This window comes from Pseudoliparis swirei, chromosome 3 (assembly GCF_029220125.1).
Source record: "Pseudoliparis swirei isolate HS2019 ecotype Mariana Trench chromosome 3, NWPU_hadal_v1, whole genome shotgun sequence".
Taxonomy (NCBI): domain Eukaryota; kingdom Metazoa; phylum Chordata; class Actinopteri; order Perciformes; family Liparidae; genus Pseudoliparis; species Pseudoliparis swirei.
The window spans coordinates 14,717,450-14,734,703 of NC_079390.1; the positions used below are offsets into that span (position 1 = coordinate 14,717,450).

The 17,254-nt window shown below is 45.6% G+C and overlaps 1 protein-coding gene across 1 annotated transcript; it reads right to left on the reverse strand.

Annotated features, from left to right (window-relative positions):
* Window positions 1-5,735: 5,735 nt before the first annotated feature.
* ripk4 (receptor-interacting serine-threonine kinase 4) lies at window positions 5,736-15,173 on the reverse strand. The gene is made up of 8 exons (XM_056411451.1): window positions 14,071-15,173; window positions 11,623-11,914; window positions 10,770-10,918; window positions 10,415-10,464; window positions 8,633-8,791; window positions 8,346-8,452; window positions 7,578-7,818; window positions 5,736-7,483 (listed from the first exon to the last, which is right to left on the reverse strand). The coding sequence occupies exons 1-8, from the start codon at window positions 14,376-14,378 to the stop codon at window positions 6,240-6,242; spliced, it is 2,550 nt and encodes an 849-aa protein (XP_056267426.1). The 5' UTR covers window positions 14,379-15,173; the 3' UTR covers window positions 5,736-6,239.
* Between the last annotated feature and the right edge of the window lie 2,081 nt (window positions 15,174-17,254).

The following is a 17,254-nucleotide window of genomic DNA, read 5'->3' on the forward strand; positions in this document are numbered from 1 at the left end:
TCTACAATGGCTGACCATTGTAGGCCAACATGATGCACGTGTCAGTGGTGGTTCGTTCAGAATGCAGTCTGTCTGTTCAGTGCATCCTGCATGTGTCATGAGCTGCTGTATGTATTTCAGGGTGATCCAAAGAAGGCCACTCCGCATCTTAATGTGTGCAAGACTGCCAGCATTATGCAATTCACACGTCACAGCTCTCCTGTTGCATGTGCGAGCAGCTGTGGCTCCTCTGAATGGATTTACCTCAATCAATAATCAGTGACAAGCGCGCATGATACACTGATGTCGTTAAAATGAAAAATGAAAATTTAATGCGGTTAAGTGCTGGAATGTGACATAGTGGCGATGGATAATAGGCTCACAAACATAGAGCTTCCAGAGAGTTTGTGCCACCTGCTGACCAAAGTGCAGAAGTACAGTTACAATCCCAATAATGATCTTAGACCTACAATAAACCTGGTTATTATTTTATTTAAAAGCCCACCAAAAAGTTGATGTAATAGCTCTCTCGCTCTGCATTGTCCCCTAGCTCGCTGTGATCCCCCCCCAAAAACGTTCTACTCTGAAGGTAAATAGTTGCAAAATACAGCTGTATTCCACAGGTTACACACTTTATATGTTGCACATCACTACATGTCCTGGAGCAGAAGGCCGAAACGCAGCCACTAGCGGGATACAGGTTCATATTGTACTCCACGTTGTGTGTTTATCTGGCAGCCGGGGCACGGTCAGCTGTGCAGCCACCTTCATTGTTTATCTCAGTCACACAGTCATACATCCTTTTGACTACAACAGGCTGCCAAAATTCAACTATTCTCAAACATTCTTAACACATCCCTAGTAAAGCTCATACCAATACATGGTTTATAAGCCCAACTACCCTCCAAATAGGAAGACAACATCGTATGATGGCATGCTGCCTCCACAGATCAAAACACATTTGCATTTATGAGCAAATCATGTTATGGCAAAGCTGGAATCAAGGGGTGCCAAGACCAATGTCATCGAGAAACAGATTGAGACACGTCCCAGAGGAACAGGTGTTGACACAGTGGCAACACACTGGATATTGTGTGGTGCTATTTTAGCTTCACAGATGCGTTCTCCCCACCTGAGGGTGGACTTTAACCTCACCACTCAAAGATTATCTTCTCAGATTTCACCTTCAGGAGTCGGTTTTTCTCTCCTAATGTGACCATGATGAGACAAAACAATTCAATCACCTCGTATATTTTTTGACATTTTTAAATAAATTCTTAAAATGTAATAATTGACCATGGGTGGTTATTTCTCGGTCAAATAATTTGTCTAATTTAAGTAATGAACTAAGGAAATTTTAATGGTGACATATAATTAGTGAAAATGTTGACCTCATAACCTGTAGTGACCCTATCTTCCTCTCTCATGTTTATCATTGAATTACTTTCCCACATGTCAATGCTGCATTTACCCATTGCTTATTAACCATAAGTCTTATAGCTCATCAATGCTGAGTGCGGCCACATCCATCTTTACACGCTGACGCTGCAACCACATGTTACAGCTTGCCTCAGATCTTGCTCAGCGAGTTCTGTGAGGTTAAAATAAGGGGAGAGGAAGAAAAAAAGTGGGGAGAAAAACAGCTCAAAGCAACCAGTAGGAGCTCTTTGCTCCCAGCAACCAGTCACAGAGTGTAGAACAGATGTTGTTCCCATTGGCTGCTGCTCCAGTTTCCAGGTCTTCTGAAATAAAATAAAAAGGGGCGTGTGTGTGTGTGTGTGTGTGTGTGTGTGTGTGTGTCTGTGTGTGTGTATGTATGTGGTGGAAACGAAAGGATAAATTAAAGTTCTTTTCTTTCTGAAAGATATACTTTGATTTGTAAATGGAACCTTCATGTAGATGACTGTCACTGACCCACCTTGTTAGTGCTGAGGGCCTTGTGAGGGCTTTGCTGTTGCTCCATCAGAGCAGAGAGGTGTGACTCAGACAAACTGAATGCTCCCGATCATAATCAAACAAAGGAGCGACGAGACGCCTCTTCTGAAAGAGAAGGAAGTCTCACAATCTTGGAGACACTCTCGGCAGTCCAGACGACTGGGCCACACAACGATTATTTAGAAACTGTGATAACACAAATTCCTTATAGCTGCATTATGAGTAAAGTATTGTATCTTGTTATGATGCATCTAATGATGTGTGCAGATAGATGTACCATTTTAAATACCACTCTAAAGGTCATTTAGTTAATTGCATTGCCACTGCTGAAGTAATTTTGATTGATCAGACTTATCCATCCATCTCATTAGTGCTCAGTCCTTCTACGATTATGAGGACAGGGATGGAAGAAGTATTAAAAAACCTGGTGAACCTTGAATTTAACCCACTTTACTTTCGTAAGCACACTTTAAATAAACAATGTATGACATGTTTTTACACTAATAATGTGTTTGTCTTCAAAGTAATCATAACTATCAAAATAAATGTTGAATGAATTGTTGTTGGTTTGCGACAACAAACTTAAAGAGACAGGTGCTAAAAAGCAGCGTTTCAGACAGAAGATAAATACAGCAATATTCAGACATACAGTATGAGAAAAAATTATGTTTTTTGAACATGAAAGTATATAAGCATGGTATTTTAAAATACCAAAGTACATGTATGAACCATGCCATTAGCATGACATGTCCACTCACAGGCCGGAGGACTGCAGAGTGGCTAGACCACCTGACATTTTGGACCGAAAACAAACAGACAACCCGAACACTCCTGAGGCTGGAAAAATGATGTTCCTTAGCATAATGGAGACTGGGCCTCGGACTGGTTTTCTTCCCCCTCGGCCCTGTGACTAATGTGTAGGTGATGAGCAGATTGAACTCTGAACTGAAGAGAGCTGAACCGTAACACAAAATAAATGACTTATGAATGGAGACAGTTAAACCCTGAAGATATATTCGGCAAACAAATTGTGTTGATATATCTAATGGTAAGAACTGTAGCCCGCATTCAACTTGTTGGTCATTAGAAATGATCTTCCTGCTAAATTGCATTACTGTATATTCTTGTTCGGAGTTGTTATTTTATTTATTTTTTAGATTTAATTCAAATTTCCAAATGTTTTAAATCCATACATCATGGAATAAACATTTCTGTTTGTACAGTCAGTACATGTTTTTAATTAAAGTAAACAATAATCTATCAGAAAATAAATGCACATTTGTCTGGTGTTTTAAATGACATTGTCCCTGGTTTATTGTCAATTGAAGAGAGAACTGGAGCTCAGCATGAATAAGATCACATCTACTGTAAGTTACTGTATGACACAAACACCCCAGTCTATTAAACGTGACAGCAGGCTTGACAGGCAATAGGAGCTGAGATTAGGCAACAGCAGAACTATTGTCCTCCCCATAGCTGGAGCCCAGACAGATCACCAGGCAACCGGCAGAGTAGACCGCTGTGTACACACAACAGGGGCCTCAGGTTACACACATTTCACCAGTTTTCTTCCAGGCTCTCCGGCGTACACCGGCTATAAAAACGGGACAATTGCGAGCAAACGCTCTGTTCTCAGATTTCGAAAAGCCGAGCCCTTGAGGCGTCAGGGATGGCATGTTGGTTTTACAGTGATGAAAAGGAGAAGTGGTCTCAGGAATTAGCCAACAGGCTGGAGTTGCAGGTTGAACATCAGCACCCCTCTTTGCTCATCCATCATCTTACAGCCTGTGATCCCCCTCGGGGGCAGTTCCCATGGTCTGTGCCAACCTGAGCGTGCTCTGTGGGGTCTGGAGCAGAGGCATTCAAATAATAATAATACAGGTAGGGCTGCAGATGCAGACATGCCAACCCGGCCTGACACACATGCAGGTGGAGCGGTGGCGAGACTGACTGAAACAAGACGCGCTCTGACAAGCCTGCAGAGACATGAAGAGTTAATGTTTTCAAGAAAAAAATGTGAAAAAAATTGGAGGACCAAGATTGTTCATTCTCAGACTTTTAAAGTGCCGTGCTTTTATCAACAGGTCCGTTCTCGTTCGTTTTCAAAGACCAATTTAGATTGAATTAAAAACTAAATCCATGTGTTTTGACAACGTGTATATTGGCTTAAACAAAACAAAGTCCTAATAGTGGGTGCATAAGCTGCCCATGTTTCTGCACATATGTATGCATATTTAGGCTATTTAACACAGGATTCATCTCAGGAGTAAAATTCAACCACTTTTCAGTCACTTTCAATGTACCTAAACCAGATTTAATGAAGGTGGAACAAACAACGCGACCACTGCAGAGTTAAATCAACACCTGCTGTGTCAACAAAGAACATTTATTTCTTGGAGACCTCCCCGAACGATAACCACTACCAGCGCCAACTAGTAACCTCATAGCTGGGGTGATGGAGGAGGGGAAAAAACAATAACATACGGAAAAGAACAAGGAGGGGAAAAAAATAGCAAACAACGATGAAAAGAGTTCTCATTCTCTTTCCCAGACACGAGCATATTCTTGCACATTTCCATGGAGACAGTCAACAGGTTTTTCTGTGCCACGTTTAACGCCCGGCATATGCACAGCAAATACCCCTGGGTAGAGAGGAATAGGAGGAGGAAAAGCTAAACATGGCAGGAGGAGAGGAATAATAATTAACCATCAGAGGAGGCAGATCACTTGAAAAGGAAGCAAGAAAAGAGCAAAAACAAAAAGGTAAACAGAGTCAGGGCTGTTCTGGTGCGTCTCGAGCAAGTCGTCTTGCTGCACCATTTTCAAACTGAAAGACTCGTTTTCTGGAGCTGCGAGGAAGGCATGCTCGCCATGTTCATCTTGTTCATATTAGCCATGTAAACAGGTATTGTAGCTCAAATTCCACCTGGTTCTCAGGGGAGGGAAATACATCCCTATAACTTTACAGGGGATCAACATATCAGTAATAACAGCAATATGTGAGATGAGACCACGAAGGAGAGGAAATTAAATTGCCCGAGCTCAACCAGACAAGACGCTCACTTGAGCTTCGACCACTTCACGGGCACACAGATGGGAAGTGCTTACACACATGCACACATCTAGCACAAAAATAATCTGAACTACACAATAACCTTGAGAATCATGATTCAATGGGGGAAAAAATTCTGTAAAGAGCCCAGGGAAAATGAAAAGGGCGAATGACTAGACAGGTGGGGGCTGCAAAGGACAGAGGAGCACCACTGTCTGTGTGTGTGTGCCGCGTTTCATAACAGGTGGGTTGTTTGCTGATACAGTCACCACCTGGCCGGGCCACTCTCACATGACGGATCACGCTGCAGAGGTAACAGACCTCTATTGGCCGGCTTTGTTTCATCAGACGCATGTAAAGATGAGGTCATCGTCATGTGATGCTGTGGCTCAGGCAGGGGAGGGAAAGAGGTGGGGAGTCATTTGAGAGGCAAAATCTATATTGTTACTATAAATGCAACTGTGAGAAATATAGTTCACAGAATTTCTTTACACCCAAAACAATAGACACTTTGTTCCGGCTGTTCTTTGATAAAATGTTTTTTATCATGATTATGTAATGCTGGCTAATCTCCAGAGTAAGCGATCAAGAGAATGAAGAGTGAACACAAGAAAATAACTTTCATTCTTTTGCATGGTTATAATGTTCTGCAGCTGACGCAGCATAATGTACGTCTTGAAAATAGATCGTGTGTGTGCAGAAACAGAATGTGCAGAACATTCTTTTTAGGTTATTAGTGTGAAAAAAACTGACGAGGTCAAACAAAATAAAAGGTTTAAAATGTTTTAATGGATGATGCAGCACTGATATGTAACAGGTTCAGAACACTGAAGGTTAAACATTTTTTATTTTGATAAATCAATGGCTCTGATGATCTACAGCATTCCTCGAAGTCTGTGCTCTCTTAAATATGACTGACAGGCATACCAGCTGCAGTGTGCACAGTGAAACGTCCCCATTAGGTCACCTGATCATAATTATGATGCTGCTTGTTGAGTAAAAATGAAAAGAAAATTGTGCTTGTTAAGTAAAAAAGTAAACAAAAATTTGAACACAACAGAGTATTTATACTTTCTATTCACAGTGTACATATATACATTAAAGCTTTTTTGACCGTTATGAAATACCTACAGAGCTGAAAGAGCATTTAAGTCCAAAGAAACTCTCTTATGTTTGATACGACCCCTCAAGCCCAACACTGAGGCACCAGTGGAGTATAAAAGAAACACGGGGAGGGTCGTTCTGTACAGCCTCGGCAGTGTCTTTGCTCTCGTTAGCACGGCGCTGAGGCGCATTGTGAGCTGGGGGATTGTGGGCAGTCTTTGTGCTCCGTCAGCTTGAGAATGACCACTTTCCTCTGGAGCGGCTGAGCCTCTGGCGGCGCAGGCCGTTCGGCCACCGGTTGCACCGAGCTCTCGGTGACTAAGTCCCGGCATTCCTGCGGCAGCAGCATCGCGATGATGTTTGAGTATCCGCCTCGCAGTGCCAGGTGGAGCGGGCTGAGTCCCTGCTCGTCCGACAGGGCGCCGCCACCTGGACAGTGAAGGAGCAGCTCTCTCAGGACTTCACAGTGACCGTTCTCCGCTGCCAGGTGGCAGGGGGTGCGCAGGGCCTGGTCGGACCTGTAGGGGTCCGCGCCTTCTTCTATCAACATCTTGACAGTGGCCAGGTGGCCTCGCTGGGAGGCCAGGTGGAGAGGGGTGAGTCCGTTGCCATTCTGTCCGTGAATATCCGCTCGGTGCTTGATCAAGAGGCGGGAGGTGCTGGTGTGACCCGTCTCTGCCGCCACGTGCAGGGGGGCGCTTAGACCAGCAGACGTCATGTGAACATCCGCCCCGAGTTCGATCAGGATCCGCGCCACTCGATACTGCCCCCTCTGGGAAGCCAGGTGCAGCGGCGCGCGGCCGTCTGTCGTCTGCCCGTCGACGTCGCCGCCGGCCTGCTTGACCAGCAGCTTGACGATGCCCAGGTGCCCTTGCCAGGCGGCCAAGTGGAGCGCCGTCCAGTCGTCCTTCCCCTTGACGTGAACATCAGCGCCGCGGCTCAGCAGCACCCGGATTACGTTCTCCTGGCCGTGCTGGCACGCGACGTGAGCGGGTGTGCGTCCCTGGCCATCGGTCTCGTTGATGGCCGCCCCCCGGTCCAGCAGCAGGCGCGTGATGGCCTCGTCCCCGTTCTGGGCCGCCCAGTGCAAAGCCGTGTACTGGTCCTCGTCCTTGGCATTGACGTTGGTGCAGCGTCGCCCGAGCAAAAGCTCGGCCATGGGCTTCAGGTGCCTCTCCGTGGCCAGGTGCAGGGGGGTGGAGCCTCGGGCGTTTGCCAGGTTGGGGTTGGCATTGTTCATGAGGAGGAACTTGACAGCCTCCTCATTGGCCAAGGCGACGGCGTTGTGGAGGAGACTGCCTCCCCCGTCGAGGAGAAGATCGACATCCTGAGGCTGGAGGATCTTCATCAGCTTGGCAGTGTCTTTGGTCCTGATGGCCTCGCACAGCTTCCGCCTCTGGACCTCGGCAGAATCTGGACGGGTTTGAGACAAAAAAACTCGTGATCGTATACTGTCGTTAGGTTACATGAATAATAGTTCCTTGTAGGTCTTTAAATCGGCTCTTACCACATGTGTTTTCTTTCTCAAAAGACAGCGTGATAGAGTCTTGGGAGGAGAAGGCGGAATCAGCCGAGGAGATGCCGGACAGCCTCTTGCAAGTGTTCCCCTTGCTGTGGCAGCTGTCCTCCTTCACTCGATCAAAGCTCCTCGAGATCCCAGAATCCACCTGGTTCAACAGCTCCGACAGGCTGTAGTCTTTTTCTGGCAACATGGCTGACTGTGGACGCACCAGCTTGTTCTCTTTAACCTGGAGAGCAAAAAAAACAGAGCAGCACATTTGGTCAAGTCGATGTTTTGACTCTGCAGCGTGACAGCTACACTCGGGTATGTGGCGGCCGCTCTTTTACGACAGCTGTTGAATGTTGACATTGTGATTATTTCCATTCACTTGAACACATGCGGAAGTTCAAAACAGCTGTCGCTTGTCAACAATCAGGCTGTTTGTTCCTAGTCACGTACACACCAAACAATCCCATCAGTCAACATTCCTCCTTTGTGATGCAACTTTTGTTCCAGCTCAAACATTTGCACAACATATTACTTGAAGAGTCATAATCATGTCTAGAGCAACTTCGCGAAAAGGCTCCCAACGTCTGGGTGTGTAGTTACACATTAACCGAAAACATTAAACATTAAAAGCAACGAAATGTAAACAGTGGAAGTTCACATGAATCATCATGTTCTACCAAGAAAAGTTGACAAAAAACACACGCTAGGTCTTCCAGAGAAGACCACATCCTTGGGAGCAGTTCACTTGGGGCCGTGGTGTCGTACCTGGTCACTAGTGAGAGCGTTAGGCGACGTGGGCTCCGACGTCGATAAGGTCGTCTTGGGCTCCTCTTGAGGTTTAGAACAGAGCTCCTCGGCTTCAGATGTGATTTCTGCAAGGACAACAGATCTAGGGATCACGTTTCAGTCCCAGCAGGGAGGCATTAGGCAACACCAAATGAAGAAAGCAGGAGGCTTTTCAGGAGGTTTAACAGTGTTTAGTTAAAGGGTCAGGATGACTCTGGTTTCATAGTGACTTGTTTGTATGATCGAAGAAAAGTGGCACAATTTACCTTGGAAGCTTGGTCTGGCGTCAGGGTTTGTGGTCCAGCAGCACTGCATGAGGCTCAGGAACCCTGTACAGGCTGAGGGCCGACAGCGGGACACAGCAGCCAGGTCGGGGCGCACGCCCTTCACCACCCTCACCATGATCTGAAGGATGTTATTCTCACCTAGGGGGAGAACACAATCAGACAGCTCAGTTTCATCCCTAATACATTTATAAAAAGACATGCATCAGTAAAACACAGTATGTAGAGGTTTTGTATCTTGTCTGATGAGGACAAATGATTTGAAGACAAATCCCAAAAGACATTCTGCCGTATATGACTGGTTGATCTTAAGTGCTGGTGGGAGCCAGTGCCTGTATCGATATGCACAGCTTTATCGCCATCTTGCCATGTGCTCAGATAAGACTGTGTGTGTGCGTGCTGTGGTTTCCCATGGGAGAAAAATGGGAAAGCTTCTTTCTCACTGTGGGATTAGTCAAGTCAGTGGTTCAGAATAAACAGGTATAGAGGCCTTAATCACAGGTGTTTCGTCTCCTATTGTGGCCATAATACCAGTCGCCGGTGGAGGAGGAAGAAGGGATGGAAAGGCAACCAGGCCATTTCTCATTTTTTAATTAGGTCTGGGCAAACATAGGTGGTGCCAGTGCCAACCTGGAAACCCTCATCCAAACACTGCTCTTATAAAAGCAGCCAAATTCCTTGGAATGAACTGCTACCTGATACGCCTGGGAGAAAATACACTCTACTTGCTAGCTAAGCACCTCCTGCCTGCACTGGAATGCACTGGAATGCACTGAGTGCACTGAGTACACACACACACACACACACACACACACACACACACACACACACACACTTCCTTGCAGGAGGGATAAGTTAAATGTCAAATGTTTGACTTACCAAGTATAAAATATAAGACACAATATCATAACTTTGACGAGTGAGATAAGGGTTATTGGTTGAGAATATTTGTTTTCATATCTTTTCGAAAGATTATTTACATAATGATAGGGCAAATGTAAAATACATCGGCTACGAAGTAAATAAATGACTCAGAAAGACGTGCAGGCTGAAATATCTCGACAACTATTGACTGGATTGCTATGACATTCATGTTCCCCAGAAGATGGATCCTACTGACTCGAGCTCTCGCAACACCATGAGGTTATTAATCTATTCTACGGCATCATCCTCACCTGTAAACTGTGTGCTAATTAGCTCATGTTAGCATTCTAACACGCTAAACTTCCATGGTGATAATGGTAAATACGATACCTGCTAAGTATGACCATGTTAGCATTCTCATTGTGGGCATGTGTCATATTTAGCACTTAGGACATATCCCTCTGTGAATGTAGTTATATTCGGCAAGATAGTATGAGAGAAAAGAGAATGAAAGCATGTAAATGTGTTTGAGTAGAAACCCAAAGTGAGGCTGATATGGCCCCTTTGAATCACCCCTGTGCCTCAGTACAGCTGAAGACTCATTGTCGTTAATTAAATGTTGCTTGAAATCATGCATTTGAATTTAAAAAAACACAAAACAACAACATATGATCATGTTAGCAAACCATTAAAGTCACATCATTATACTATTTACTACCCAAACTTATCATAACTATCTTAATCCTCATCTTTTACCAGTGGTTTTTTATATCTCGCATTCCAAACTCTTTTGATTTCTCTGGGCAGGAATAGCGTTAATTAAATACAGTTTTCCATCAGCATTAAACGAAATAATAATTGGTTCCATGCATCAATAGTAGTTTAGAATAGCAGTCTCACCTTGGTAGGGTTTCTTCTGAGTGAGAATCCCCCAAATGACAATGGAGAAACTGGAATAGAGGTAAAATATAAATTTAATGATGTCAGTACACAGAAAGAAATCAAACATATTGCTCCAGAGAAATTGGCAGATTTTCTATTTCAAGCTGAGCTCGCTTATTGTTGAAATCGTCCCCCACAAACCAACGCTGTCAGATTTAAAAAATAATGAAATTGTTGCTGACTTTTTAAAAGAAATCTATCTTTAGAATGGTAAACATGGTATAACTCTTTGGCTACCAAATAAATCTCCCACACAAAATAAAACCCCACATTCACACAAAAAGGTGGTGTGCAAAGAGCTGACAAAACCAACCTGTATACGTCGTGCTTGGTGTCCGACACTCGGTCCTTCTCAATGATGCTCTCGGGGGGCAGGTAGGCAATTGTGCCGCAGAAGCCGTCTCTGCTGATGTCATCAGCCCGTGACAGGCCGTTCCACCGGGCAAGGCCAAAATCAGATATCTGAGAGGGCGAGATCAGATAAGCCCCTCAAACAGAGCTTTTTCTCATGGAGCACCGTGACATTAATGACTAACTTCGCCCTCCGAGTCTGACAGGCTGCTAAGCTCCCATTATGTGCACTCAGTGGCACGATGAGGGCAACACAGCCGTGTCCCAGCCTGCCGGAGAGGAGAGGCCCTTGACGTTTGTGCTGAGGAGTGCACGCCCACGCACGTTCATGCACACACGCATTCACAGGGGGGGGGGCTTGAATAGGAGCGGGGTTAATCCTGTCGGGACAGGCTCGGGTGAGGTGTTTACATCCACGTATTAAACTCCAGAAACGCTGGTTCCCACCCATCACTCACAGCACACAGGGCTGATTAGAGGTTGGACAGCAGGCTGAGGGAGACACCTGTCTGCCCAGAGCGTGTGGCGAGCTGTCATTCAAAAAGGATGAAAAGGAATAGCAAACCACCTCCAGGCGGAAATTCCCTCAAAAACCCGACGACTCTTACTTTCAACCAGCTTTGAACAAAAATCATTACACTTCGTAGAAGCTGTGAATTTTGTTTCCATATTTCAGTCGTTCTTTTTAGGACATTTAAAACATAAATAAAGAGGGGCACAGTTGTTGTTTCCACTCATTACAGGCTGAAAGAGAACACCCTCCGAAGGGCACGAAGGACGCCACTAATGAGGCCGCTTTGGAACGAACGCTCTACCTTGACGTGATAGTGAGCGTCCAGCAGGATGTTGGCTGGCTTCAGGTCCAGGTGGAGCAGCGGCGGGCTCATGCAGTGCAGGAAGTTCATTCCCACCGCGGTCTCGTGGATGATGCGGAAGCGCAGCTCCCAGGGCAGCGGCTCGGTGGCCAGCAGGGTCTCCAGGGAGCCGGTCTCCATGTACTCCATGACGAGGCCCTGGGGGTCGTCGCAGATCCCGTACACAGGCAGGATGTATCGGAACTTTGCGGCCTCCATCTTCTTGGCCTCTTCCAGCAGCTCCAAGCGCTCTCTGTGATTCAGAAGATAATGCAAATGAGTGCCAATTAATTGTGTCCACTCTGAGTCAGGCTCTTGTGCTGGTAACTAAGCAATTTCCATGAAGCATTGTCTTTTAATCTTGTTTGGAACCAAACCTTCCACACCCATTGGTCTCACGGGTAATTCTCAAATCTACCTTCTCATAAAACATTCATCTAATGGGGCGGCTTTAGCTCAGTGGGGTAAGAGGGCCGTCCTGCAACCGCAGGGTTGTGGGTGGGTTCCCTCCCTCCCATTCATTGGTTGCAAGTCTCCTTCAGCAAGCAGCAAGGCCCCACCCTTCCCCTTGCGGCTTCACCGCCCACACCACTGCTTACTCCTTAAAACTAAAGATGGGGTTAACTGTAACTCTTGGGGATTAATAAAGTTCTAATGATTCTGAGGTCATGCTTTGCTCTTTGACCAGGAACAATTTGCATAACTTTTGTCCAAACCCAAATTCCAGCCCGTTAGCTGGAGTCATGTCCCAGTTCCCAGCTATGTAAAATGTCCACGGGCGTTTACCTCAGCGGTGACCTCTGCAGACGTCTAGAACTCACCACAGTTCAGATCAGAGTATGTGCAGGGAGCTCCTGACCGGAGGCCCCGACCAGCCTGGAATGCACCAGGAGGCGTACACAGAGCTCTTGTTCTCTGTTGCACAACCTTTGCACAGCTCTCTCTTTATCAGTCCAGCGGCTCATGCTGACATGCCTCAAACACAACGTGTGCAGGTCATCCATGACCTCAGCGCACATATCTCCCTTTTCCCTTGAAAACGTAAACACTTAATGAGGACAGATGAGAGAAGGATAAATCACTCACGGCTCCGCAGGCAGAATTAGCTGGGGCCTGGCCTGGGGTATTCTGTTGTTGATCTGCCATTCATTAAATGAAATTAGAAGGACAGAAGAGTCTATTATGTGCAAAGTGTATCGGCTTACTAATAGAGTCGTGTTCTATGAGGACGGAGCTTGGCTATAATTGTCCTTCTGCGCAAATGAAGGAGGCCCAAGCCAGGCGGAAATAATCAAACAAAACACGGGAGGATGGGCAAGCACTTGTTTGCTAAATCCGTCATCTAATCCCAAATGCTCCTTGAGCAGCTCCTCAAAAACCAAACAATGTCCCCGCTTTAACCGAGAGGCCCGGTAAGACCGGTTCCTCAGCTTCTCTTATTGTCTGTGCCACACAGCGCCTGCCAACAGGCAGACAAAGGTGACTTTGAGTCCCTGTTGCTGGATGCTGTTTGCAGGTCACTGGAGGCTGCAGTCAAATAGCTTTGTTGCACTTTGCAGATCATAGCGATGATAACATCTGGGTTCGGGATCAGCGGACGCTTTAAGTGGCACTACAGGTTCTGAGGGGACTGGAGCCCGGAGAGTTATTGTGAGGTGGCATTTATCTGAAGAACACAGGTAAACCCAGCGTGTCTACTCACAGCCCATAATAATTCATTTCAAAATATATATATATACATACATATACATATGGAGGTCTTTATGACCGCAGAGCGGAAATACAATAGTTATGCTAAATGTTACAGAATTCCAGAGGCCATCTCTCGCTGAGCCTGAGGGGGATGAAGACCACTTTGCTTCTCTTCATGAAATGCACATAGGATTAATGCGCCACTCCCTGGGGCCCCGAGATAAACCCGTTACTGTTGATTGGGGCAATCGCAGTGACCCTTTCATGTCAGGTATGGTTTTAAGTAAACAGCTGAGGCTCTCAAAAGGAGATGAATCCACATGTCAGTGGTTACTGCAACACAACTTAACAATGCCTAGATATACAAAAACATTGCCTTCTGTTTGCCGCTGTGGCCCCTTTCAGAGCTGCACTGATTGCCCAGACTAGCAGGAGGTGAGTCACACATCGCCTGGTGATCACCTCTCAAGAATGAATGACTTTTCGCCATCATAGTTGTAATGTAAGCTTCCGTCTGTCTGCTCTTTAGTCACAACCCGGTCCTCCAGAGACAGGAGCTGGGTAAAGACACAGCTTCTGATCTGCTACTAAGAAGGACCACAGAAGGAAAGCAAAAAAGAAAGAAATAACATATGTTATACTACTTCATATCATTCTACATGAACATGAATGCATCATAATAAAGATAATCCATGTGACTCAACAGCTGGGACTTACTTGTCACCCATATGAAGGCAGGGAGGGCACTTGATAGCCAGCCATGTTTTCCACTGTACGTGCCGGACTTTGTATACTTGTCCAAATCCACCTGAGCCTATTTTCTCCCAGCTGCCAAATTCAGGGGAGTGAAAGGTCCTCAACAGCCCCATATTCCCAAGGGGGGAATCCGGTGCGTCCATATCCACGTTGAGAAACCCACCAGCAGGATCAACTCCTCTTTTATATCCGTCTCCAAGGCACAACCTGGGCTTATGAACAGACACACTGAACTGCCTGCTTGTGAGCTCTTCCTTGTTTTTCCCCATGTCAAGCTCAGTGAGGCCCCTCCCTCTGTTCAGGTGAAGAGGGGCCGGGCCTGGTGCAGTGACACCACTTCCTGGTTTAGAAACACAGTGGAAGAGATGGAAAGCTTTCAGAAAACCAGGCAAGCAACAAGGCCCCGCGCTGCCACAGCGCTCCGATGCCCCGCAGCGCTCTCTCTCTCACGTGTCTGCCATGAAAGGGGGAATATAATCTTCACACTGAGCCGGAGTCCATGAACCCAGGAATGTGTGATGTCATAGAACACACCGTTGTCCCACTCGAAGCCCCTAGAGGTCAGAGGTGGGTTATGTGATATTGAACACATAGTTTGCAAAATGTGTGGACTCATCTCCTCAGCAGAGGGGGGGGGTCGTCACTTTCTTTTTAACAGCCGGTTGTTGTTATGACATGGAAGTCTTCTTTCCAGTGACATCAAGGAGGGTCAGAAGGAGGAGAGCGGCAGAGCCGCTGCGTCCTCTGGTGGGCGGTTGTAAATGATTTATTTTTTGACTGGCTCAAACCAGTCTTATCTTCCGCCTGCGCAGTTCTTCAAGCCCAAATAAATATGATAAAGTTCATGGAAGACATCAAACACGCAATTCATAGAGCCCCTGAAGGTGAGACACCAGAAGTCAAATGTAGGCCCTAAAACAGAAACAGTAACTCATAGATCATAACTCTTAAAAAAACAAGCTTGTTAGATCAGAAACATTAGTCTTAGGGACAGTAAAAAGCATTGGGATGAAGCTTATACTTCATTTAAACAACAACCTGATCCAGGTTTTATTCTATTTGCGGGCCCTCCCCTCAAAGAAGACCCTCCAAACCTAATCGGCCTGAATGATGTTTTACCTGCACGTCCACATGTATGGACTGAAAACAGAAAAGCTGCATTCACTATATCTTCATTAGTTATTTATTCTGTGTTGTTGTTGGCTTTTCTAATGACCAGCAACTGAAAAGCCCCACCTCTCTATTTACCTCCGCTCCAGCAGAATAACACATGAGCTCATCGTGCCAGCCGGGAGCCGGGTGCGAAGCAGGAAACTGGAAGGACGAGGAGTGCGGGAAGATTGTAAATATGTCGCCAGCGAGGCTGTTGACCCAATAAGCACATCTGATTGGTCTGGCAGAAACCAGTCCCCCCCAGGCTGCCGCATTAACATGAAGTTGTTTAGAGGGCGTGAGCAGAGGGCCCACCCCCCATGTAAGGTGCTCTCTTGGGCGGCCTCGCACCTCTTGACTATTAGCATGAGAGAGCAGCTTTGATCACTGGGATAATTAAATCAGCTCTTTTCTTTCTCTCCGTCTGCTCTGATTGAAAACAAGAGAATACATTAGGAGCATCCACTGGTCTGACAGCACCAGTGAGGCCAAGGAATCATAACCCCCCCTCACAAACTAAAAGGTAGACCGTCACGAGTGAACAAAACCACAACAAACCACAGCCAGTGTGTGGTGTTTGGAGAACGTCCCTCAGTAGATCTCAGCTGGCAGCTCAGACGTGAGCTGGCGCCATGTTTAGAGTCCACGCTGCCGATCATTCAGTTGGTTCCCTCTGGGCTTATTTATAAAGAGGGGGCTTATTTATCTGAAGCACGAGTGTTGACATACACGCGTGATGGCTGTTCATTGAGTGTACTTCTGATTGTAGATGAATCGTTCTCCTACATCTTGCTTAGTATTTTTCTGAGTATTTGCTGGTCATTGATTGTGAATATTTAAAACATTTCATTCCCCCCTCCTGTGTGCAGAATGCTGCCTGACTACCGCCCCCTAGCGGAGGGTTCATGGAACTGCATTTAGCTCTGTGATAAGACTGGACCTCTCACACACATCTATTTATGAAAACATAAGCATAAAGCTAATTTGACATTCTTCATCTGGGTGACATCTCAAATTGAACATTAAGCGCCAGTGAGAGATATGGAGAGTATGAAGGCCACGGTTCAACTGAGGTGTGTTCAAACACAAGGTTTATGATTATGGGGAATATGCTTCCCAAGATTAGACATACAATTGCTCCTGGTGCTTTTTTATTAAAAAAACAATGTTTCAACAGCATTGTCATATTTATCTCTCACACATTCCTAAGTGCATTGTGGTCTCTACGCTGTCCACAGACGCTAAATGAAGGTGGAGAGGAGAACGCCGTCTCCACCCAGGACAAAAGCCTTTGTGTCTCTTTGTTTGGCTCTTAATTAAAATTAGAAAACAAAAAGAAACCTGTTTTAAAAGGTGTTCATACAATTTAGTTGCTGCAGTAAAGACACAGGATCTTTAAAGATAATTACCGTTTGGCCTTAGATGAAGAAAGAACTTTAGTTTGGGGGAAAGTTTTTCATGTTTTAACTAATCACATCATTGTTTCAACAATATAAAAGGATACCATTAAATAATTAGTTATTTTGTTATCTTTGAAGGAAAACACAAACTATATTTACTCATTTTCTTTCATATTTAGGACACAAGATGCAGATTTTATGCTTAAAGGTTATTGCTAATTATCATAAATTATTTATCATTCTATGTATAAAAAAAAAAAATCATTATTGGTAAACTTATGAATTTGAATGAAAGTTTTAATTGATGCGTAGAAGCCGTGCACCGTTTAGATTAATCTCTGGAGGAAATGCTTTCATAACTCCAGCCCTGACACAGGGAAAGAAAACGGAGATCAAACTGTTTCTGTTCCTCTCTGCAGAACTTGACTGAATGGGAGCGATGGCGATCACGCACACGCAGGGCAGCCAGCCGCTGCTGACGGACAAGCGGACTGGCTGGTCTGAGATCAGCGCAGAGCCCGCTAGCTATAAACAGAGCGCGGCTCCGTGGCCGTGCGGCTGACGGCCACTGCTGACCAACTCAATTCATACGC